The sequence below is a fragment of the Rattus norvegicus genome, chromosome 14 (assembly GCF_036323735.1).
Source record: "Rattus norvegicus strain BN/NHsdMcwi chromosome 14, GRCr8, whole genome shotgun sequence".
Lineage (NCBI taxonomy): Eukaryota > Metazoa > Chordata > Mammalia > Rodentia > Muridae > Rattus > Rattus norvegicus.
Window position 1 is genome coordinate 77,479,585 of NC_086032.1, and position 24,266 is coordinate 77,503,850.

The following is a 24,266-nucleotide window of genomic DNA, read 5'->3' on the forward strand; positions in this document are numbered from 1 at the left end:
AAGATGCCCAATATCAGTCTCCACACATGTTCACAGACGTGCCTGTGCACACCCACATGCATGAACACACAACACACACATACACCCACACATGTGCGCACACACACATACCCGATGTGTGTTCACAGACCACATTCATTTTGAAAGAACCTGAGTCATGTCTCAGTGGAAAGCAAGTGTGACACGGGGAAACAGAGAGTCCTACTGCAGGGACCAGGTCAGGTGGGCCACACTCCAGCCCTTCTCATTGTGGAAACCCACCTCAATCCCTCCATCCTGATCTACTTTCCTTAACTAACCTCAGAGTTCCTGTGAAGATTAATAAGAGAAAGGACACAGGTGCTGAGATGCAGGTGTGTCCCTGCACAGCTCAGCCCATCTGTTCCCTCCACACCCTCTTACCATCCTGGAGTGACAAGGTAGATAGAAGAGTAAAATACTCATCAGTGGGCTGGAGCAGGGCTCAGCCACTTATTCTCCGTGTTATAGGAGCAAATCTATTGATCTCTGGGGCTCTGGCTTTCTTCCTTGTAAAGTGAGCATAGGACACACTCCAGAAGACAGACCATGAGGTGAGATAACACATGAAGAAAGACAGCAGCTTTGATGACCAAAGTAACATGTTGGGATGAGGAGAAGCACAGGTGGCCAAGTCACTCGGCCCCATGTGGCAGCTGCAGTAGTGGGTAGTGTTTCTGGTCTCCCATGGCCTCTATGATGGCCTGTAATGAGCAGGAACATTGGCATCTTATGCAGATGACATGGGTCCACATTCTGATCTTGTCTTTGTTTAAACCAATGCCAGGTTCCGTGTCTGCTAGGTTTGAAAAGCAAATGTGATTCAACAGTGTTGTTGGTAGCCCTGAAAAATGCTTCAAATCTCATGCCCACTGCACCCCGAGGCTCTATGTGTATGACCATCATCCTGCCAGACCTATTCAATCCAAACCTCTCCCTCGTGCATCTGTGCACATTGTGGACCTGGAAGCTAAACTGATAATAAGCATGAGAATTGGCTGGGAGAGCTTACACCCTCAGTTGTCAGAGGCAGCATTCCATGCTTCCTTTCACACCACATCTAGATTTTACTTTCAGAAGAAAAATAAGTCTCCCTTCTTCACTGGGAAGCACTCCTCTTTTCCCTAGGAATGAAGCAGAAATAGAAATGTCACACAGGGCTCTGGTGAGACCGTGGAGATGGTTCCATCCATGTGGGATGAGAAGCCATTCACTCTCAAGATCAGGAAGTGCCACAGGCAGCTCAAGAAGAGCTCTTCATAGGGCTTTTGATTTGACAAGAGGAAGGGTAAAGATGCCAAAACTGTGTCTCCTCCAAGGGCAAAACTAAAACAGGGGGAGGGGCAGAGTGACGAGGAAACTGGCTTCGATGATGAAGGATCTAGAGACATCCATCTGGTTGGAAAACACCCCCACACCCTACATAGCTCCACATCTCAACAGAAGCTGGGAGATCCTACAGGGAGAAGGTGGGAAGGGTTGACTGGGGCAGGCATGGGGCTAATGAGCTGACAGCTTCTGCTAGCCCAGTGTTGACACAATGGCTTAAAGAAGCACAGTGCGACACAGTACAGCTACAGAACTTGACAGGCTACATGCCAACTTTTTAAGTAGGAAATGTGACCTTGACTAATGTGTTACATAATCTGTGCCACTGAAACATGTAAGTCAAATAGCTTCTACTTCCATCCCCCTTGTGCCCTGGTGACTATTCTGCCACCTTGGTATAGTAGTTCCCTGGGGAGTGATACAGTAGGAATATGGTCTGCCCTCTCCAGAACTCATTTTGGAGTTTAGTGCCTAAGGTAATAAGGTTGAATGATGATGGACCTTGTACTTGTTTGGGACCTGAGGGCTCCTTTGTGTGAAACAATCATTGTCACTGTCTCAGAACTTGGTAAATTGTCATATGGTAAGCTCTCACTCTTGTGGGACTGAACAGGTTACAAGCAGATTGGAATGTCACAGAGCGAAGCTGCATCTTTTGCCCTTCCACTCTCCTCCATGTTGTATGAAGCAGGAGGCCCTCACCAAGTGCATCTACTTGATTCTAGACTTGCAACTTCCAGAAACTGGGTTTAACAACCTTCTCTCCTGAATAAGTCACCCGGTTTCAGGTATCCTGTTACAATGATTTAGGAAGATTCTGCATCCCAGGAGATTTTGGTAGCTACAAACCCAGTCTAGTACACTTTAATCTCAAAGACTTTCAAGTTCTGCATTTAAAGTGTGTGACAGCCCACGGGTGAGGCCTATTTGTATTCCCAGTCATGGAAGAAAATATTCAGGCAAAGAGGGATGGCAGCATGTTCAGAGTATATGTCTAGGCAGTTGTGTCTGTCCTGTCGCCAGACACAAAAGGGTTCATAGATAATCCAAGGGGAACATTGTGAGTAGTTCTCTCTCTTTCTACCACTTTTAATTCGAAAGGCAGCCCAAGATTTGCTGTTGGTTCACACTTGTGGACAGGGTGTTGGCTCGACTGAGATGTGTCACAAGCGCATGGGAAATGCTTCCATCCCTGCATTGCATTTTACTGAGATGGAGATAGCCCCCCCACACTGTTTTATTCTGTTTTATTCTGCTGCCCTTCCCAAGGTCTGTAGATCTATAGAATTGAACTATAGTGAGGGACATGGCTGTCTAAAACTAATGTTTTACAATCTGACTCTGTCTTAGCTATGATTCTGGGGCTATCCCAAGCCATGAAGTATGCACAAAACCATCATAGAAAAACTCTAGAACTTTCTCAGCCCCACTGTTATGCAGCCTCTTCCTAACTTTCCCTCTTGCTGCTGACAGAGATGTGGTGACTCCATTCCCGTGCTAGAGAGTGAGTAAACATGGAGAACACAGTGCCTCTGTCACCCTGCAGCTCAGCGCCTAGATGTTCCTCCAGCCCTGGAAGAGCAGCCTCTAGATGCCTACAAATGTCTGCTTCAGTTCAGCCACTGCTGTCCAAGGGCCAAACCTAATGCGTGCTCATCCACCTGCCTCTCCCATTCTTGTTTTTACTTTGGCTGCTTAGGACATCAGGGGGCAGGCAGCAGACATGCCACCAGGGACAGAATGTCATGCATCTGCTCTACCCGGCAGCTTCCATGTGGCATCAGAAGGCCTGCCTTCCATGCTCTACACCAGCCAGTCAGAACTTAGTAACCTTGCTGTGGGTTCTTAATAAGGATGTGAGGCAAGGGTGCAGACCAATTTTGCCACAGGTCAGTCTGACCTGGGTAATTCTTCAGTCGATGTTTCCCCTTCCCAGGGGACTCCAAGTTGGGCCAAGTTGACCAGGACACTGACCAATCATGGTCAACTTTCATCTGTCTGACATGAGGTAGAGTTGATGAGACAGCTCAGAAGAGCCTATAAGGTCTAGTCATGGAGAGTCTGTGTCAGTCTTGTGTTTGCTCCCTTCCACGATCCCTCTGATGTTGGTGTGAAGATGACATAAAATCAAATGGACACTGTAGGCTCATCAGACATGACAGCATGGGATAGTCATGCTACTGATGAACCAATGAATGATTAAGGGCAAGAGTATCCTCATAAAACTTTACACAACTAAACTTGAGCCCAGAACACAGTTGCTGGACTCTGCCCAGAGATGTTTCTAGCACTTTGGAAAGTTGGTTCAGGGACTTCAGAGAGCCTGTGCCCTACTTCCCCCAACCTTCTTGCTAACATTTACTGTATAGTCCATTGGTGGTTTGTATAGCCTAAGCCAACTTTCTAATTCCAACTTTGTTTGGAATAGAGGCAAAAGTCAGCATAAATATTTTCAGGTAAATCTTGTCTGACCCTCACAGGATTCTATTCTGGTTCATGGAACTTGTACAACACAGCCAATCCCATGCAGAGGATATGGGTACCTAGGCTTTCATTTGGAGAATGGGAGAGAAAGGACCCACAAGCAGGACAGCCAAAAGAATAGGTGGTGTGGAGGACAAAGGTTAGACATGAATTTTAATGGCTTCTGAACTGTTTAGTAAGAGTACGACTTCATGAAGTGCTCCATGGCCCATATCCTAGTTCCATTCTGTTGCTGTGATAAAATACCATGACCAGAAGCAAGTTACAGAGGGAAGGGTTTATTTGGCCTACATTTCCAGGTTGTAGTGTATCACGAGGGAAATGAGGACAAGAACTTAAGTAGGAACTCAAAGCAGAACTCATGGAAGAATGATGCTTGTTGGATCACTCACTCCAAGACTCATGCTCAAAGAACTTTCTTTGCTAACTGATGTAGAAGGGCCCAGCCCATGCCCACTTGTCTAGGACTGGTGCCACCCATGATGGGCTGGGCCCTTCTACGTTAATTAGCAATCAAGACAACCCCCTACAACATGCCCATGGGACAATCTGAACAACTGGTTTCCTCTTCCAAGTTGACTCTAAGTAGGGCTAAGTTAACAGGGATACATAGGACACCCTGGCACTCCCCCTGATCCTCTCTTCATCTGACTAAGTCATGGGTTGGTTATTCTTGCTAAAGCTGATCACGCTTTCTTTAGGAGTCCTGCAGTATCTAGTACCTTAGGACTCCTGGTCCCTCCCTGCCCCTAGCTCTTTCTTGCTTATAAGATATTGTCATTGCTATTTGAACTGCCATCATCCCAAGAAAAGTGTCATTAATATTTCATCTTACATGGGACTCAATGCTTCCAAATGTTTGGAAAGGAGATGGCTGTGCTCCTGTCTTTTCTGGATCAGTGAGCTGTTTAATAAGATTTCAGCTTCATTGCTGCCCTTACAATCATGGCTATACCCACATGCATTGAGCCCAAGGCATCAGTATGAGGAAGGGGAGATTCTTGGACTAAAGTTCTTCTTTTCCCTCTCTACCACTCATTCACAATCAGATTGCCTTATGCAATTTCTTCTGTGCTAGCACTGGAAACACTTTTTTAAAAAAAAAACTGTGGGCCCAGGAAAGTTTTTAGATTGCTATGACCACAGCCAAGACCTTAAGAAGCAGAAGACACAGAGCTTGGTAGGAAGCCTCATCTTGTCCATACCTGAGGTCAGTAAAGATTGTCTTTTTGAACTATAATTCAATTATCTCACTCACATAATTGAAAGCTATGATTGGGGTCAGGCTGGAGCCTGGATAGGCTTTTTGGAGTGGAAGAAACTCTAGAGTTCTGGTTCTCCTATGGGGAGGCATCCCCGACAGCAAAGAAAGAGGAAGAAGCCCAGCTTTTGACCATTCATGTGCATAACCGGAGGATCTGTGTTAGCCAAGCCTGAACAGGATAACCCTAAACAGGCCTGGAGGTGATGTCTGTGTCTCCATTGTGAATCTTCCTTGTTTATCAGTTGGCCAATTCCACCAGGACATCTCCCAGTCCCAAACAATACATGTTTAGCATGGATGCCACCCTCCGTCCTTTTCCTCTGGCTGGGTCTCATTCAAGCTCTCTATCTCTGAGAAGGAAGCACCACCAAGTGGTTTCCAGGACTTGAACTGCCATGGCTGTACACTTTCTTGACGTCTCCTGTCCTATGGGGCCTCTGCTATCCACCCCATCCTTTCCTACCAATGTCCCCCTTGAACCTGGTTATGTCCTTCTCCCTCCACATAATGGTCATCTTTCTGCAACTCAAGAGTGTCAGCACCTGCCTGAATTCTTCCTGGTTTCTATACTCATGATTACAAAATGGACTCTGTCCCCCATGATCTCTGCCCTAATTTTCAGTGGTCCAGTGACTAACTTAGGGTTTTTATTGCTGTGAAGAGACACCATGACCATGGCAACATATATGAAGGAAAACACTTAATTGAGGCTTGTTTACAGTTCATTATCAGCATGACAGGAAGCATGGTGGCAGGCAGGCAGACATGGTGCTGTGGAGGTAGTTCTACATCTGGATCAGTAGACAATAGGAAGAGAGAATGACACTGGCTTGAGAATCTGAAACCCCAAAGTCTAACCCCTGGGATACAATTCCTCCAAGGCCACACCGCTAATAATGCCATTCCCTGTGAGTCTATGAGGCCATTTTCATTCAAACCATCACACTGACCATACTGTAACCTTCTCAAATTATCATCTGTCTGAGACCTCAAACAATTACCTCATATGGAAATAAATCTTTGCTGATGTAATTCAGGTGGAGATTAAATAAGTTCATGCTAGATAAGGCAAGCCCTGACTTCAGTGAATGGGACCTTAAGAATGAAAAAGGACACGGCAGGACAGAGAAGGAAGAAGGTGTTGTCAAAAGGGTAATGTCTGAGCTCTGGGGGCTATCCAAAACTGATTGAGGCAGGAAGGACTCATGCTTAGAGTCCTCAATAGAAGCATAGGCCTGTAGACACCTGAAACTGAAATCTAGCTATCAGGAACTAAGAGAATAAAGGTTGTCTCTTAAAGCCATCCAATTTTGGTAACCTGTTACAGAAATCCCAATGAATTCCCTACTAAAATTCTTGCCATATCTTCATATTAATATTTTCTGTTAGTCTTAATGGTTTTTGCTATGACGAATTAGTTCCAAAAATGCAGTCAATCTGCTTGTAAGAGAAGCAGCGTCTTTGTTTGTTACGAATTCCAGAAGCTAGTTTTGGTTTGTAATGACTGCTACCTAAGACTGGATGGTTCATAAATAGCAGAAAAGCATGCATTGCTCACAGTTCTTCATCATGGGAAGGCCAAGGTCAAGGCTAGGAGAATCAACTTTTTCCTATAGATTGTTTCTCACTGTGCCGTCACTAAGAGAAAAGGCTCCATCAAACTCTTCAGGAAAGTTACTAATTTCTCAGTGAAGAGGAGCCCACAGGTCCCAATCACATACACCACCCTGCACCTTGTTTTACCGCTTCAGGAATTAAGTTTTTGAATGTGAATAGGGGACATTAATATTCAAACTACAAACATATATCAGGCCAATTCAAAATACTAGTCAGGCTGGAGAGATAGCTTGGTGGGTATGGGTGCTTGCCATTAAATCTGATGACCTGAGTTGGACTCCTGGCTTCCTGCATGCAGAAGAAGACGGAGTTGTTACAAAATGTCCTCTGTCCTCTACACATGTAACACACACACACACACACACAGAGAGAGAGAGAGAGAGAGAGAGAGAGAGAGAGAGAGAGAGAGAGAGAGAGAGATGAAACATGGCAGTAGTCATGGATAGATACCATCACTTGCAGGTCGAGCTTCTCCTTTGCTTTGTTAGAAGGAAAGAGGTCTGAGGTCAAAGTGATCGATACCTGAATCAATAATGCTACCTCTTCCATTTAATTAGGATGGACTCTGAACTTCTAGAGGCTAATTTTTCCTTAAAAATGATCCAGCAAAGACAAAGGGAAGGGGGTGTGTGCTTCCTGAGGTCATCACCAATTCTGCTGGCCCCCACAGTCCTCCATGAAATTTGGGGGTTATCAGCTACTTCACACCCATGCAAACCCTGGCCCAGCTACCTCTCCCAGTCTCTCTGCTTACAAAGTCTGGTGGGGCTCATTTGTCTCTTCTCCCATTGAGACATTAAACCCAGGACTTGCTATTTTGGCCCATGGCCACTGAGCTGCATCTCTAGTCCCATTTGTAATTTTTGTTATGAGACACAGTCTCATCAAACTATCCACACTGACCTTGAACTTGTAATTTCCCTTCCTCAACTTCCCTAGTAGCTGTATTATAGGCCTGTGTCACCACGTCCACCCAGCACTCTTTGGTCTTTCTAAAGCACTTGCTTTGTCATGGGACACCTTCATGTCCAGCCACTGTGCATGTCCACACAGGGTCTCTTGGCAGCTCCACCAGCTCCCACTCTCCTTTGGAGGCAGACACAATGATTAACCCACTTTGTAGATGAAGAAATGGAAGTTTGGAAAGACTGTGTAAGACCTAGGACTACTTAGTTTGGAGTAGAATCCAAAGGTGACTCACAACACTGACCATCCAAGACTGTGACTCTCATACATTTTAGCACCATGTCCTAGTGGATAGAATTGACAGCATCTGGGACCTAAAAATAGCAATCCTTACGGTATACGTTCAATTTGAGAGTGCCATACAGACTGTTCGCAAGCCAAGGCTCCTTAGTAAAACATAGCAGAAAGCCCCCCCTTTTGTGCTACCACACTGAGCCCTGTGGTCAGTTATAGGCTTGTCTGTATGCTGTCCCCCTGAGCTGCCAATCTGTTTCTCTACCACCCACGTGGACTCACACATGAACCACAAGGTAAATGCCCTCTCCTTCTTGCCAGTCAAACTGGGTGCCCCTGCCCCGGGGTTCAAGGGTCTCAAATGCTGAAACACAGCATCCAAAGAAAGCAGGGCTGACCACCACCTCCCCTGTGTTTTAATGAGCAGCTTATATTAGATTACAACACAACAAGGTGTTGCATGAGGAGGAGGAACAAGCTGTTGACTTGGGTCTCCTGAACTCTAGGGAGACCGCCCTCCTTACCTCTTGCCAAGGTCCCACTTCCAAATCCTTTCAGCATGAAACAGGGATGATGAATATTCAAATCATAACACCCCATAAGCAGAGCAGGGCTCTCACTCCCCGCTGGACGTGGAAGACATTGCAGGCTGTCTTGCCTACAAAATGGAAGGTGGTGATTGGCCTGAAAAGCTGAAGCTCCTGATGCTGCTAACCTACAGCCACCTGGGAAGCCATGCGGTAGTCAACCCAGCTCAGGGCCAGGCCCTTCAGGTGGAGTGCCTGCCTCAGTTCAGCCATAGAACTAACATTTTGCTTACGGGCTTGCTGGTGCTGTCCTTGGTCCTGGAGACAAGACCACAGGAGACAACCCGCTCTTATGCAAGCTTGTCAATAAGTGCTCTTCTCACACGGGGTGATGGGTGCATGGAAAGAAGGCTGGAAGTGCCAGGGTACTGGGGATCAGCCTAGGCAAAGGGGTGATCCATGTGTATTTGAGCCTAGTCCTCCCAGGTAAGGGTACAGCAAAGTGAAGGCCACTGGTGAAACTCTGCTCAGCTCCGCAAACTGGGACAGACGGAGGAAGATGCAGATAGACAGATCCAGGTCACCAGGGCTAGGAGGTGTGTAGTGGGTTCTGTAAATTTGCCCATGTCTGACATCATAATTCCAGATAGAACAGGCAATAAACATGATGGTCCCACAGGAAAAATTCCTTCTGCCTAGTATTCCTACAACTCCATTCCTGTTTAGATAAACAAAGTCCTGCCAGTATATTGCAGTTGACCCATCTTCAGTTCAGCCACCTGTCTTGCCTTGGAGCCTCAGGCTGTATCGGATACCCGAGATCAGTAGTAACCCCACAGTCTGGGTGCGGATGTGCATTCTTCTAGGTTTCAGAGTCCCGATCACACAGGACACTGCTCAGCACTCTCTGCTCAGGCACATGAGATTCCTGGTTTCCTCAGCAGGTGAATAATAAGGAAAGTTTGAGCGGAGGGTGGCTGTTGTATTGTGATGTCACACAGGATGCCAGAGGCAACACTGCTCTGTGATGCAAGGAAGGGGACCTGTTGCTCAATTGGCTGTGAAATAATGAGGGAAAGGAAGAGGGAATAAGTTCTGGCTGCAGCAGTTGGTGGGTAGAAAATGCTGAGTGGGAGAGAGAGAGAGAGAGAGAGAGAGAGACAGAGAGACAGAGAGAGACAGAGACAGAGACAGAGAGAGAAAGACAGAGATAGAAAGACACACAGAGACAGAAAGAGAGAGAGAGAGAGAGAGAGAGAGAGAGAGAGAGAGAGAAGGGGGTGAGGAAGCCAGTTATAAATGGGTCTTGGTTCTAATTGGGGAGATGAGGAAAGTGCTAAAAGTTTGGAAGAAAAAGAAATAGACCTGAGCCATGGAATCTGAGCTAGGGGAGAGTCGAGGATGAGGACATGGTGGACAGGACTGAAGGAGACCTGAGCCATGGAATCTGAGCTAGGGGAGAGTCGAGGATGAGGACATGGTGGACAGGACTGAAGGAGAAGGCCATGGGATGCAGAGCCAGTGTGAACAGAGAATTGCACTGAGCATACTGGACTGACATGGTCTGTGACTGAGTTTGAAAACTTTATATTAATTACACCACAGCTCCAGCTGCCTGTCAGTGGTTGTAAGGCCCCTGGCAAATACCCATCCACCCGCTCCACTGTTGCTTGCCTGCTGCTGTAGAGGCTTCCTCCTGAAGAGCTCTATGGAAGCAGGCTGACTCAGACACAGACCATCTCAGCTCAGTATGGTCAGTGCAAATAGAAAAAAATGCAACCTGACCTTGGGTCTGTGGAAGCTCTGGGGCTCCGTGATGCCCCAGCCCACAGGAAAGTGGCTCCCTCATTATGCCTAGAGAGACAGACACTTGTCTGCCTCATCCATGGAGAAAGTCATTGGTCTCAGTATGTTCTTGGATTAGTTTGCATCTTCTGAAAGCTTAGAATTGCTAGGGATGTGCTTGGAAGTACTAAGGCAGATACAAACTTCCTCAGTCACACAGCTCACCTCCGGCCAGTGCTGGACAGAGCTCTTGGGCTGAATTAATTAGTGTCACCAAGTAATGGCTGCTCTTGGCATAGCTAAAGATGTCATTACCCCCAAGCAGGGCCTGACCATGGACGGAACAAGAGAAGAGTGAGGTCAGCCATGTGAGGCTGCATGCTATGTGCAGGGCACTATACCCTTCCCAGCTTGTGGACACTGAAAGGATTGTTTCCACATGCTAAGCCAGCCATGCGTGTTTCCCACATATATTCAGCATACTTTGTGGTTATCTTTAATTCAAAGTTTGCATACATGTCTTGGTGTTACTCTTTCATTTTTAAGACTGTCTTTATGCAGAGAATGAACCCACCAGGGCTGTTGACCCCAAAGAGCCATGAGAGGACTTGTGAAGGGGGAGAGCCAGGGCCAGATGTGCTTTGTAAAGTCACAGGGCCATAGTCTAAAAGATGTGCACTTTGATATGTGGGAGATGATAAATCCAAAGTATCCTGGATTTCAGAGATTCGTTGTAAGAATGAAGAACAGTAAGCATGTATCTAAGTTTCCCACTGAGAACCATTCACCCAATCAGACAGAACTGATCCAGAGATAGACCTGAAGATGACAGCTGGTTAGCATGTAGAATATACAGAGAACTAAAAAACCAAAACCAAAACCAAGCAACCCAATCAAAACCAGGACTATGGATCTGAACAGAACTCTCAACAGAAAAGTAAAATTTAAAAAGGCTAAGAAATGTCATTTAAAAGTGTTCTATGTCCTCTGCAATTAGGGAAATGTAAATTATAACCCCTCTGGGCTTTTCAATAGTCTCCATTACTGCCCGAGATCATCAGTGTGGAATATTAAGAAGTCCTAGCAAAGAGCAGAAGCAAAAACAGCCTCCGAGCCCTCCTTGGTCATCTATCTGTGCTGTTATTAAAAACAGCCAGCAGGGCCGATGTTCTACAGTGTTCCTGAGCAGGGCTTGAGGTTCATTCCAGGGCAAACCCGGGTTTGATAGCTTCAAAGGCATTCGTTCTATTGGCGTGTCATCTTGACTGGCTCAGAAGTGAGAGTTTGTCTACAGCAAATAACATCATGACTGCGCCCATCGGCTCCATGCTTCTCCTGTCCGTTCTGAACACGCATCTCGTTTTCAGCAGGGTGACGCACCAGAGCTGAGATACAATCACTGTGAAAAATGGACACAGAGGAAATGGACCTGGAAGGGCTGAACAAGAAGCTCTGATAAGAGGCTCAGTCCAGAAAGCACTCTATTATATCCCAAGCCGCCCTACCGGCCTCCCCATGCCACCACCTCTTGAACCATGCTCTTGCCAGAAAATCACATCCAGACAAAATAGAATTCACTTTCTAAAAGCTGGAGGGTCTACCCTGGAGTTCTTCCAAGCAGCTATAGTCCTAGTCCCTGCCTGTTTCAGCTGTCAGTCTGGAAGGCACCCTGAGCAGTGGATCAAGGCTCCTGGGAGCCACATAAGGCAGCTGCTGTATCTCATTTTCCAGATGAGGAAGCCAAGGTCTAGAGTCGAGTGCCCAGGACCCCATGGCTGGTGTAGTACAGCCCCACAAGCAAAGGCCACTAAGTTGGAGATTTTCAACCCCCCATGTTTGTATTCCAGAATGCAGGCCCATCTCTTCTAGGCCCTCTATTTTGGGCCTCATAACTGCCAGTTTTGTATACCCTGGGATCCTCTCCCAAGTTCTCAGGGTGCTTGGCAGAGTTTTGTCATTATATCTTAAAGCTGAAGTTCCTTCATACCAGCTACATACCGACCACAGGCTTCATTTCCTGGGGTCCCCTGCCTGACTTGGCTATGTGGCCTTGCTCACACATGAAGGCTCTTGTCTTCCAAGACAGTGCAGGCCCTCACTGCATGTGCCTCAGCAGATTCTGCAATAAGATAACAAGCTGGTGGAAAGGAAGTCCCATGTATTCTGTCCTATGACATAAATGGGGCTGGGCAGTTGCCTCAGTGGATCAAAGCACTCACTGCTCTTCTGAAGGTCCTGAGTTCAGTTTCCAGCAACCACGTGGCAGATTAACTGTTTGAGGCTGTCTTCTGGTGTGCAGACATACATGCAGACAAAGTGTCCATATACATAAAATATATTAAAAAAATAAAAGAAAAATAAGCAAAGCAAATCAAGGCCACCCATCACCTTGGGCATATTCCATGGGATGGAGGTCCATTGCAGGGTGATACCTCTTCCTCTGGGACTCTGGCTGCCTCATTCCCAAGAGGAGAGCCTGCTTCTTGCCTGTTACATGATCCTAACTGTCTCCATCAGACCCTGTCCCAGGTTGCCATTGGTCCTTTGTCATATACTTTCTCTTGGGTCCCTCCTAAGATGCTAGTCCACCTATCAGATCAGTTTTACTCTGTGTGTTGGGGAACAGAGTGGGAAGAGACTCCCCCGACACTGGAGACTCTGCTCCGTGCTAAGAACAGACATAAAAGTAGTATTCTATGCATCTATTATTTAATCCATTCAGCAAAGGAAACTGAAGTACAGGGATAGCCCACCTGGCAGGAGAGGGGTGGGTCTGTGGACCTAGGCAATCTGAGTCCTCAGCTAGACTCTGCCAGACAGGACAGCCCCTTATCATTGGTCACAATGGTGTCCTGATTTATGGTTCAAGATGCTGGTAGCAGGGGCTTTCTAATATGGCTCGTGGAGGTAAACTGCATACCCACCAACTTCTCTTCCAATATGCCAGGGTAGACAGCAAATCACCACATCATTGGTGGCTTAAAAACTTGAAATCTCCACTCTCCTAGGTCTGAAACCAAGGCCATGTGCATTCAGGGCCATGCTTCCTCCAATGTCTCTGAAAAGAGCCCTTCCCCGGCTCCTCAGCTTCTGAGTGCCTCTCTCAGATCTCCATCCTTCTCTGTATGTTGACTTATTCCTTACGTGGGCACCCATATCTCCATCCACTCTAGAATTACAGGCTTTACTGGACCCAGGACAGGCCCTGCTCCCAGGATAATTTCCCCTTTAGATCCTTCTCTGGGTGCATCAGCCAAGGTACCATAACCAAACAGGCTCCTGCTCTGGGGTTATGGGTGGATATGAACTTGAGGACACTGTTCAGACCTACAGGCCAGATCATGCCTTGTCATCTCAACCATGTGTTACTTCTTTGTTTGTGTCCTGGCCCCCTGGTGATATGGGTTCATGATCCTAGGACCACTTACCTTCTCTGATTCCCACAATACAATAAAGGTCACCCCAATCTTCATGATATCTTCAGGTTCAGGTCTTAACGTGTGTTCCTCCTCCTCTTCCTCCTCCTCCTCCTCCTCCTCCTCCTCCTCCTCCTCTCCTCTCCTCTTCTCCTTCTCTTAGCTCTGTTTTTTCAAGGTGCATCCTAAGTGGCCTTAAACTCATGATCCTCCTGCCTCATCCGCTTCATTATTTCCTACTGGTGCATATGCCTCCATTGCCAGTGTCATTCATTCTTTTCCCACAATTTTTCTTGTTACTGTAAAATTTTATTCTTTGAAAATTCCATGCATGTGTTCAATGTCTCTTGACCATACCCACCCCATGCCTTCCTCCCGGCCCTTCCCAGACATATCTCCACCCCAACACTTCATATCCTCTTCTTATTTTTTATAATGCATGGGATCCAACTAATGCTATTCACAGGTGCATGAGTGTGCAGCTATCCATTGGGTCGTGGAAAATATATACCAGTGTCTACCCACCCAAAGAAAAATGACCCTCCCTCCCTCAGCAGTCATCAACTCCATGTCACTTCTCAGTTGGGGCATAGCATTGGACGCCCCTTTCCCTCCAGGTTAGAATTTTTAACTGGCTTGATAGTGTATCCGTTGTCCAACTGCAGTATTTGTACATATTCATTGGAGAAAATAGTGTGTTTCCTTCTTACACTTTCATACACGCTAATATCACATTCCTGACACACTTATTTCCCTCTTGAGAGGCGCTGCTAGGAATCACTCTGGGGAAGGAGCTAGTGCTTGCTGACCTAATTTTCACACACTGACACCAGAACCTGACTCTCGTTTTAATTTTCTTTGTTATCAGGTTCATCCTTCCCTTAGGCCCCCCTTGTCTTCTCTACACACAACCTCTTTGGTCACGTGGATGGCCTATGAACCCGGTGGCAGGGCCCTGTTTATTTAATGCTCATCAACATTCACAGGCTCGAAAAAGGCTCAATGAAAATCAGAATTGACATATAGATGCTGTGCTGCTCTCCCGTCCCTGGAGGAGATTGCTGGCATCAGCAATAACCCTGCATATCTCCTCAGGTAGAGTTAATATTTGATCAACTCGGGAGCAGTTATTCTTTATTTCCGAGAAAGCTGTCATTAGTCATCTCAGCGCAGCTGTGACATTTACTCTGAATGTGTGGGGTGTGTGTCTCTAAAGTCTATGGTTTTCCTGCCACAGCAGGTTGGGGACAGAGCTGGCTGTCACAGGCCTACTTTTTCTTTCCCGTGCCATTCAGGTTCTATGTGTGCACACAGGTAGTTGGCATGTTCCCAAATACAGAGATCATAGAGCAGTGTCCTGTCTTTACAAATTGCTCCTTGGTTTGGAAAGGCTGTTTGCTGGCATGGCAACATCAAATAGAACTTTCTAGAAAGCTACTCCTCCTATCCAGATTGTGCTCTTTTGGGGTTCAGTTTCCTAAGAAGTTCAGGAGACCCTCTCTATGAAGGGCCAGATCGTAAACTCTTCAATCCTTCAGAAGGAATACAGTGTCAGATGTTAATCTTGGGGAGTGTGTGTTGTATTGTTGTATGTGTGTGTGTGTGTGTGTGTGTGTGTGTGTGAGAGAGAGAGAGAGAGAGAGAGAGAGAGAGAGCGAGAGAGAGAGAGAGAGAGAGTATATGCTGTGGGTATCTAGATGTCTATGTGGGTCTATGTGCATACATGTGACTGTGCATCTAAGTGTGAGTGTGTATGCATGTGTATGTATCTGTGTGTGTATGCATGTGTGTCTCTGTGTATGAATGTATATGTTTGTGTGTGTGTGTGTGTGTGTTTATGCCTGCCTGTGAATGTGTGTGGAGGCCAGTTTTGTGTCAAATTTCCTCGTTAATCATTTTCTTCCTTGCTTTTATGCAGGGCTTCTCTCCCTTTGTCTCTAGCCTGAGACTGTGGTAGCCTTTGGCTGGTTCAGGATTCACACGTCTCTTTGTGTTTTTCTTGCAGAGACATCAAACCAGACAACATCCTGCTGGATGAGCATGGTGAGTCAAGATCTCCTTCCCCCTTTCCCTAGGGCCCCAGTGCAGCATGTGGCACAGGAGACCAATGAGGGATGAGGGAGTGGATCTTAGGTGCTCCAGAAAACATTTGTACTGTTCCAGTCCTTACAGTGACATGTGTCACGTTCTGGGCAATGCCTTGTCATGGTAAGTTGAGTTTAACTATCTGTAGGCATCACCTCTGAAGTCATTGCTGTTTAGATCTTGGTTTGAGGATGACAGGGCACAGTGAGGACCAGAGAGGGGAATTACAGTAAAGTCCTAGTCCTATGCAGGGGTGCAGAAGGACTGAGAGCAGGTATGCAAGAAGGGGACGCAGTACCCACCCTCTTACCTGCCCCTTTCTCTAGTCAGACACACCCAAGGTCAAGTCATAGAAGCACATAAAGATGAAGAGAGGTGCAAGTGACTCTTGCAGGGTTCCTTGGGAAGCAGAGCCTCAGGGAGGAGCTGTCCACAGGCTGGTACTGAGCAGCATCCACTGCCATCCCGCTGATGGAGAGGACTTTCTGGGCAGATATGTTTAAGTTGTAGACAGCTGCCCTGAGGCAGAATCTAGACAGGAACACCAACCACCTCATGGGAGATTATAGCCCTTTCATTTATGAAAATTCCCCTAGAAAGGGAAGCCCGGGACCCAATTGGCTGCATGGCTCTGGTGTGGTCCCTACAGCCATCCTCACTCTTCCCAAAGCCGCTGCACATAAGAACCTCGGCAGACAGGTTGCGTGTGGTCCCAACCCTGCAGACCTCACAGTATTGTTTTGTGGGTTGGATACATTACTGAGATCTAGGAGGCATGGGTAGGAGGGCTGAGGGAAGTCCCTACAATGAAGGTGGGATGCTGCTGCAGCAGACGAGGATGCAGTAGGAAACAGTGGCGGGAGGAGAAGAGAGCTTTATCTCCCGGTCCTACATGCAGGGGGTCGGGTCTTTCTGGGCCTCATGTCCCCATTCAGTGATCTGGAGTTCATCAGGAAGGGCATGGGAGCCACTGAAGAATAAATATGAAGTGTGTTGGAGAGGCACCAGAGCCACCATATGGAAAATGGACCAGTAGTAGCAGACGAACCCCCATGGGACCCCAACATGAGCAGCAAGGGAACCTGTTCATCAGAGCCCAATATGCCAGCTTGATGTGCTGCTATAACGACACATAGGGATCTGAAAGTTCATCCATAGATTTCTGAGATGGTCGGCAGATGCAGACACTACCTTCTCCATAGGCCTCCACTCATCCACCTGCCTTTGGCTGTGTCCTGTTCTCAAGAAGACACCAGACAGGGCTGGGGATTTAGCTCAGTGGTAGAGCGCTTGCCTAGGAAGCGCAAGGCCCTGGGTTCGGTCCCCAGCTCCGAAAAAAAGAACCAAAAAAAAAAAAAAGAAGAAGACACCAGACAGATTAGAGTAGGATCCACCCCACTGGTCTCATTTTAGTTCTTTAAACATCAAATCTCTGAATCCACTTTGTCTTCAACTACAAGGGCCTGCAGTTTAGCATATGAACTTTAGGGCCAGCCCAGTCTAGGCTAATAGGTGAGCCTAGGTGCCATTGTCTATGTGTTAAAAACAGAAGGTGGATGGTCAAGCCCTGATGTTTTCCTCTGGCCTCTACATTCATATAAATACATATGCATGCACACCTGTGCATGCATGTTCACATGCACATGCACACATACACATCCACACACAAAAACACACATTGGTATGTCTCTCTACAGTTTACTACAGACTTTGCATGGCCTCCTAGCATATGGAATTACCTGGATTCTGAAGCCTTGGAAACTCACAATGACATTCCTCTCATTGGACTCTATGGCACATGTCATATCTTTGATGGACATAAGGGGCAGAAATTTAATTTTCTGTACCTTTGATCATTTATCTCATGAGTAAATGAGTGTTACATTTTCTAAAGCTTTTCTACTGAGCAGGTGCCACTCAGTAGGAAGGCACCAGGGGCAGGACCCTGCAGATTTCTAAGTGGGTCATCACATGGCATGTTCTGACAGCGTCCCCCCATCCCTTCTGAAAACCACATTAGGAAGCGATTCAATGAGGTGAAAACATCAGTACATACACACATGAATGTTTTGATGGTGCTCAGAGCTACTCATTCCCCAAATCCAAAGCTCCCAGGCAAGCTTCCCTGCTCTCCCTGGTCTCAGAGTAGGCTTCAGCTCTTAAGGTAGAGCTGAAATTTGGGGTCAGAACCAGCAGCCAAATAGAACAACCATGAGGGAACAGAGCCTAAGAAAAGCAGGCACCTGGCAAGAAAAGGTTATGGTAGTGACTAAGAGTTCCTAGCAGTGGGGACTTGGCAGATGTGGACCAAAGAAGAAGGGGCTTGCCCATGTTCCATTGCACAATCAAGTTGAATACCATTCTACCAGATCACCATAAAAGTATAATCAAGGAGCTGTCAGCTGTCTCACAGATATTGTAGATGGAAGTGCTACAGGCTAGGCAGTGCTAACCTTGCTATCAATGCTAAGTCCAACTGAATGGGAGGCCACTCTAATGACGACTACCTCCAGGACTAAGACTTCCTGACTGTTGGCTGACTTACAATGGCCTTGGTTGGCTGGCGACCTGGATGACTCAGGCATGCTTCTCTGGCTCTAACTCTGTGGCAGACTCATCCCCATGGTTTTCTCGTGGCCATTGCAGAAGCAGGACCAAGCAGAGCTGAGTCCAGGCATGCCTAGGTCACACTTACACTATCTCAGTGGACATCATTTCTTTAACTAGCTTGGGTTTTATGCCTGCCCCATACACAGAGGCAGCCTACGTCACTTCTTCATAACTCTGGGTTGGGAAGAAGCCAAATCCTACAGAATAGAAGGCACTCCAAGGACCCCGCCTCTCTCTATCAGGCAAAGGCTTGCTCTAAGAACAATCTTCTATCACCAGGAGCCAAACGAAGCTTTGATAAGCTTGTGCGTGGACTTTGATTGGCTTTCTTTCTTTCCCGTGGTAAGTCTCTGTGATCTCCATACCGATAAGTGGCCAGAGCACACAAGCTGTGTGCAGTGCGTAAGATATCAGATCTGTGTGGAAGATCAACAGCCATCCTCCCGCTCCACAGCCCACGCAGAGCCCAAAAGCACAGCTATTTTTAGCAGTGAGCATGGGAGAACAGGGGCAGCCAGACCCATGGGGCAAGCAGCTGCCTCTGCTTCTTATCTCTCTGAGTTTCCAGTTGTTTCCTCTAAACAGCACCATTGAGCTCTGTCTTAGGCATGAGGTGGATCCTGAGAACCAGCTGAGGTGAGAGGGATACTTGGAAGTGGCACGACCTTGCCTCTCCCATGACCTGCCCTCCGCCCTTATACATACACAATAAAGAAAAGAACAAGAAAAAGAAAAAGCAAGTCTACCTTGTATTGTCCATATACTTACTGGAACATGGTCAAACTTCTGGTGGCCAGCCCCTGAGAAAGGATGAGTTCTCCACCTGCATCTGAGCCAGAAGCTCGACTGAGGATAGCCAGCCATGCAGTGGCTCTCCCGCCTCTACACCACCATGGATGCCAGAGCCTCCCAAGCTTCTGATAGCAGAGTCTGCACATGTATACACTCTAAGCTGTTCTATCCCACCCCATTGAACCCTTCAGGCAGTGGCAGCAACCAACTAACACTCTGTCTCTCTCTGTCTCTGTCTCTGTCTCTCTCTCTCTGTCTCTCTCTGTCTCTCTCTCTCTCTCTCTCTCTCTCTCTCTCTCTCTCTCTCTCTCTCTCTCTTTCTGTCCTGCCACTGACTCCAGGTCTGCATTTCCCCATAGCACAGGTACTGCTATCCATCACACCTTCCCACCTATCCATCACATATTTTTTTAAAATTTTTATTAGATATATTTCTTTACTTACATTTCAAAGGTTATTCCTCTTTCCGGTTTCCTGTCCATAAGCCCCCATTCCCTCCCTTCCCCCTCTCCCTTCCCCATATGGGTATTCCTCCTATACATTCCCCCCATATTCCCCTGCACTGGGGGTTCAACCTTGGCAAGGCTTTCCCTTCCACTGGTACCCCAACAAGACTACTCTCTGCTACATGTGCAGTTGGAGCCCTGGGTCAGTCCATGTATACTCTTTTGGTAGTGGTTTAGTCCCTGGAAGCTCTGGTTGGTTGGCATTGTTGTTTTTATGGGGTTGCAAGATCCTTCAACTCTTTCAATACTTCCTCTAATTGCCCCCAACAGGGTCCTATTCTCAGTTCGGTGGTTTGCTGCTAGAATTGACATGCTCTGGATGTGTCTCTCAGGAGAGATCTATATCCGGTCCCTTTCAGCATGCATTTTTTAGCTTCATCAATCTTATCTAGTTTTGGTATATACACACACACACACACACACACACACACACACACACACACACACACACACACACACATATGCGCCACATGTGGGTCAGTCTCTGAATGCCCATTCCTTGAGTCGCTGTTCTAAACTTTGCTTCCATATTCCCTCCTATGGATATTTTCCCCCTTTTAAGAAGGAGTGGGAGCATCTGCATTTTGTTCATCCTTCTTCTTGAGCTGTCTGTGGTCTGTGGATTGCATCTTGGGTAATTCGAGATTGTTGGCTAATATCCACTTATCAATGAGTGCATATCAAGTGTGTTTTTCTGTGATTCAGTAACCTCACTCAGGATAATATTTTCTAGTTCATTCCATTTGCCTATGAATTTCATGAAGTCATTATTTTTGATAGCTGAGTAGTACTCCATTGTGTAGATGTACCACATTTTTAAAATCCATTTCTCTGTTGAAGGGCATCTGAGTACTTTCCAGCTTCTGGTTATTATAAATAAGGCTGTTAATCCTACAACAGATAGAGGCCTTATATCCAAAATATACAAAGAACTCAAGAAATTAGACCGCAGGGAGACAAATAACCCTATTAAAAATGGGGTTCAGAGCTAAACAAAGAATTCACAGCTGAGGAATGCCGAATGGCTGAGAAACACCTAAAGAAATGTTCAACATCTTTAGTCATAAGGGAAATGCAAATCAAAACAACCCTGAGATTTCACCTCACACCAGTGAGAATGGCTAAGATCAAAAACTCAGGGGACAACAGATGCTGGCGAGGATGTGGAGAAAGAGGAACACTCCTCCATTGTTGGTGGGAGTGCAAACTGGTACAACCATTCTGGAAATCAGTCTGGAGGATCCTCAGAAAATTGGACATTGAACTGCCTGAGGATCCAGCTATACCTCTCTTGGGCATATACCCAAAAGATGCCCCAACATATAAAAAAGACACGTGCTCCACTATGTTCATAGCAGCCTTATTTATAATAGCCAGAAGCTGGAAAGAACCCAGATGCCCTTCAACGGAGGAGTGGATACAGAAAATGTGGTACATCTACACAATGGAATATTACTCAGCTATCAAAAACAATGCCTTAATGAAATTCATAGGCAAATGGTTGGAACTGGAAAATATCATCCTGAGTGAGGTAACCCAACCACAGAAAAACACACATGGTATGCACTCACTGATAAGTGGCTATTAGCCCAAATGCTTGAATTACCCTAGATGCCTAGAACAAATGAAACTCAAGACAGATGATCAAAATGTGAATGCTTCACTCCTTCTTTAAAAGGGGAACAAGAATACCCTTGGCAGGGAATAGAGAAGCAAAGATTAAAACAGAGACAGAAGGAACACCCATTCAGAGCCTGCCCCACATGTGGCCCATACATATACAGCCACCCAATTAGACAAGATGGATGAAGCAAAGAAGTGCAGGCCGACAGGAGCCGGATGTAGATCTCTCCTGAGAGACACAGCCAGAATACAGCAAATACAGAGGCGAATGCCAGCAGCAAACCACTGAACTGAGAATAGGACCCCCGTTGAAGGAATCAGAGAAAGAACTGGAAGAGCTTGAAGGGGCTCGAGACCCCATATGTACAACAATGCCAAGCAACCAGAGCTTCCAGGGACTAAGCCACTACCCAAAGACTATACATGGACTGACCCTGGACTCTGACCTCATAGGTAGCAGTGAATATCCTAGTAAGAGCACCAGTGGAAGGGGAAGCCCTGGGTCCTGCTAAGACTGAACCCCCAGTGAACGTGATTGTTGAGGGGAGGGCAGCAATGGGGGGAGGATGGGGAGGGGAACACCCATAAAGAAGGGGAGGGGGAGGGGTTAGGGTGATGTTGGCCCGGAAACCGGGAAAGGGAATAACACTCGAAATGTAAATAAGAAATACTTAAGTTAATAAAAAAAAGAAAGTGAAAAAAAAAGTAAGTTATCATGGTGATCAGAACAGTATATTACTAAAAAAAAAATAAAGCTGTTAAGAAGATAGTGGAGCATGTGTCTTTATTGTATGTTGGACCATCTTTTGGGTATATGCCCAAGAGAGGTATAGCTGGATCCTCACTTAGTGTAATGTCCAATTTTCTGAGGAACCTCCAGACTGATTTCCAGAGTGATTATACAAGTTTGCAATCCCACCAACAATGGAGGAGTTCCCTCTTTCTCCACATCCTCGACAGCATCTGCTGTCACCTGACTTTTTTATCTTAGCCATTCTGACTGGTGTGAGGTGGAAACTCAGGGTTGTTTTGATTTGCATTTCCCTGATGAGTAAGGATGTCTTTTGGTGTTTTTTAGCTATTCGATAAGCCACAGCTGAGAATTTTTGTTTAGCTCAGTACCCCATTTTTAATAGGGTTATTTGGCTCTCTGGAGTCTAACTTCTTGAGCTCTTTGTATATTTTGGATATTAACACTCTATCAGATGTAGGATTGGTAAAGATCTTTTCCCAATATGTTAGTTGCCCTATTGTCCTAATGACAGTGTCTTTTGCTTAACAGAAGCTTTGCAGTTTTATGAGGTTCCATTCGTTGATTCTTGATCTTAGAGCATAAGCCATTGGTGTTTTGTTCAGGAAGTTTTCCCCAGTGCCCATGTGTTCCAGACTCTTCCCCACTTTTTCTTCTATTAGTTTGAGTGTATCTGGTTTGATGTGGAGGTCCTTGATCCACTTGGACTTAAGCTTTGTACAGGGTGATAAGCATGGATCGATCTGCATTCTTCTACATGCTGACCTCCAGTTGAACCGGCACCATTTGTTGAAAATGCTATCTTCCATTGGATGGTTTTAGCCCCTTTGTCAAAGATCAAGTGGCTATAGATGTGTGGGTTCATTTCTGGGTCTTCAATTCTGTTTCACTGATCTACATGCCTGTCTCTGTACCAATACAATACAGTTTTTATGACTATTGCTCTGCAATACTGCTTGAAGTCAGGGATGGTGATTTCCCTAGAAGTTCTTTTATTGTTGAGTATAGTTTTCACCATCCTGGGTTTTTTTTTTTGTTATTCCAAATGAATTTGCAAATTGCTCTTTCTATCTCTATAAAGAATTGAGTAGGAATTTTGATGGGGATTGCATTGAATCTGTAGATTGCTTTTGGCAAAATGGCCATCTTTACTATATTAATCCTGCCAATCCATGAGCATGGGAGATCTTTCCATCTTCTGAGATCTTCCTCAATTTCTTTCTTCAGAGGTTTGAAGTTCTTGTCATCCAGATCTTTCACTTGCTTGTTTAAAGTCACACCAAGACATTTTATGTTATTTGGGACTATTGTGAAGGTTGTCATTTCCTTAATTTCTTTCTCAGCCTGTTTACCCTTTGAGTAGAGGAAGGCAACTGATTTGTTTGAGTTAATTTTATACCCCAACACTTGGCTGAAGTTGTTTATCAGGTTAAGTAGTTCTCTGGTGGAACTTTTGGGGCCACTTAAGTACGCTATCATATCATTTGCAGATAGTGATACTTTGATTTCTTCCCTTCCAATTTGTATTCCTTTGACCTCCTTTTGCTGTCTGATTGCTCTGGCCAGGACTTTGAGTACTATATTGAATAAGAAGGGAGAGAGTGGGCAGCCTTGTCCAGTCCCTGATTTTAGTGGAATTGCTTCAAGTTTCTTTCCATTTAGTTTAATGTTAGCTACTGGTTTGCTGTGTATTGCTTTTACTATGTTTAGATATGGGCCTTGAATTCCTGGTCTTTCTAGGACTTTTGTCATGAAGGGGTGTTGAATTTTGTCAAATGCTTTTTCAGCATCTAATGAAATGACCATGTGGTTCTTATCTTTGAGTTTTTTATATAGTAGATTATATTAATGGATTTTCATATATTAAACCATCCCTGCATCCCTGGGATTAAGCCTACTTGATCATGATGGATGATCATTTTGATGTGTCCTTGGATTCGGTTTGCAAGAATTTTATTGAGTATTTTTGCATCAATATTCATAAGGGAAATTGGTCTGAAATTCTTTTTTCTTTTAAATCTTTGTGTGGTTTTGGTATATGTGTAATTGTGGCTTCATAGAAGGAATTTGGTAATGCTCTATCTGTTTCTACTTTGTGGAATAGTTTGGACAGTATTGGTATGAGGTCTTCTATGAAAGTCTGATAGAATTCTGCAATGAACCCATCTGGACCTGGGCTCTTTTTGTGTTGGGAGACTTTTAATAACTGCTTCTATTTCTTTAGGAGTTATGGGGTTGTTTAGATGGTTTATTTGTTCC

At 45.8% G+C, this 24,266-nt stretch overlaps 1 protein-coding gene and 1 long non-coding RNA gene across 5 annotated transcripts in view; one reads left to right on the forward strand and one right to left on the reverse strand.

Annotated features, from left to right (window-relative positions):
• Stk32b (serine/threonine kinase 32B) overlaps positions 1-24,266 on the forward strand; it is a 262,047-nt gene that overhangs the window by 178,910 nt on the left and 58,871 nt on the right. For all 3 annotated transcript variants that reach the window (XM_039091947.2, NM_001107224.3, XM_017599197.3), the window contains one exon: positions 15,646-15,683. In XM_039091947.2, the coding sequence (XP_038947875.1) occupies positions 15,646-15,683 (38 nt within the window). The remainder of the gene's footprint in view (positions 1-15,645; positions 15,684-24,266) is intronic.
• Positions 5,783-9,416, reverse strand: LOC120096637 (uncharacterized). 2 transcript variants are annotated; one of them, XR_005493362.2, is made up of 3 exons: positions 9,219-9,416; positions 8,437-8,561; positions 5,783-5,886 (listed from the first exon to the last, which is right to left on the reverse strand). It is a non-coding gene; the product is annotated as an uncharacterized LOC120096637 (long non-coding RNA). The 2 variants fall into 2 exon arrangements; XR_005493363.2 differs by having other exon boundaries at positions 8,437-8,570.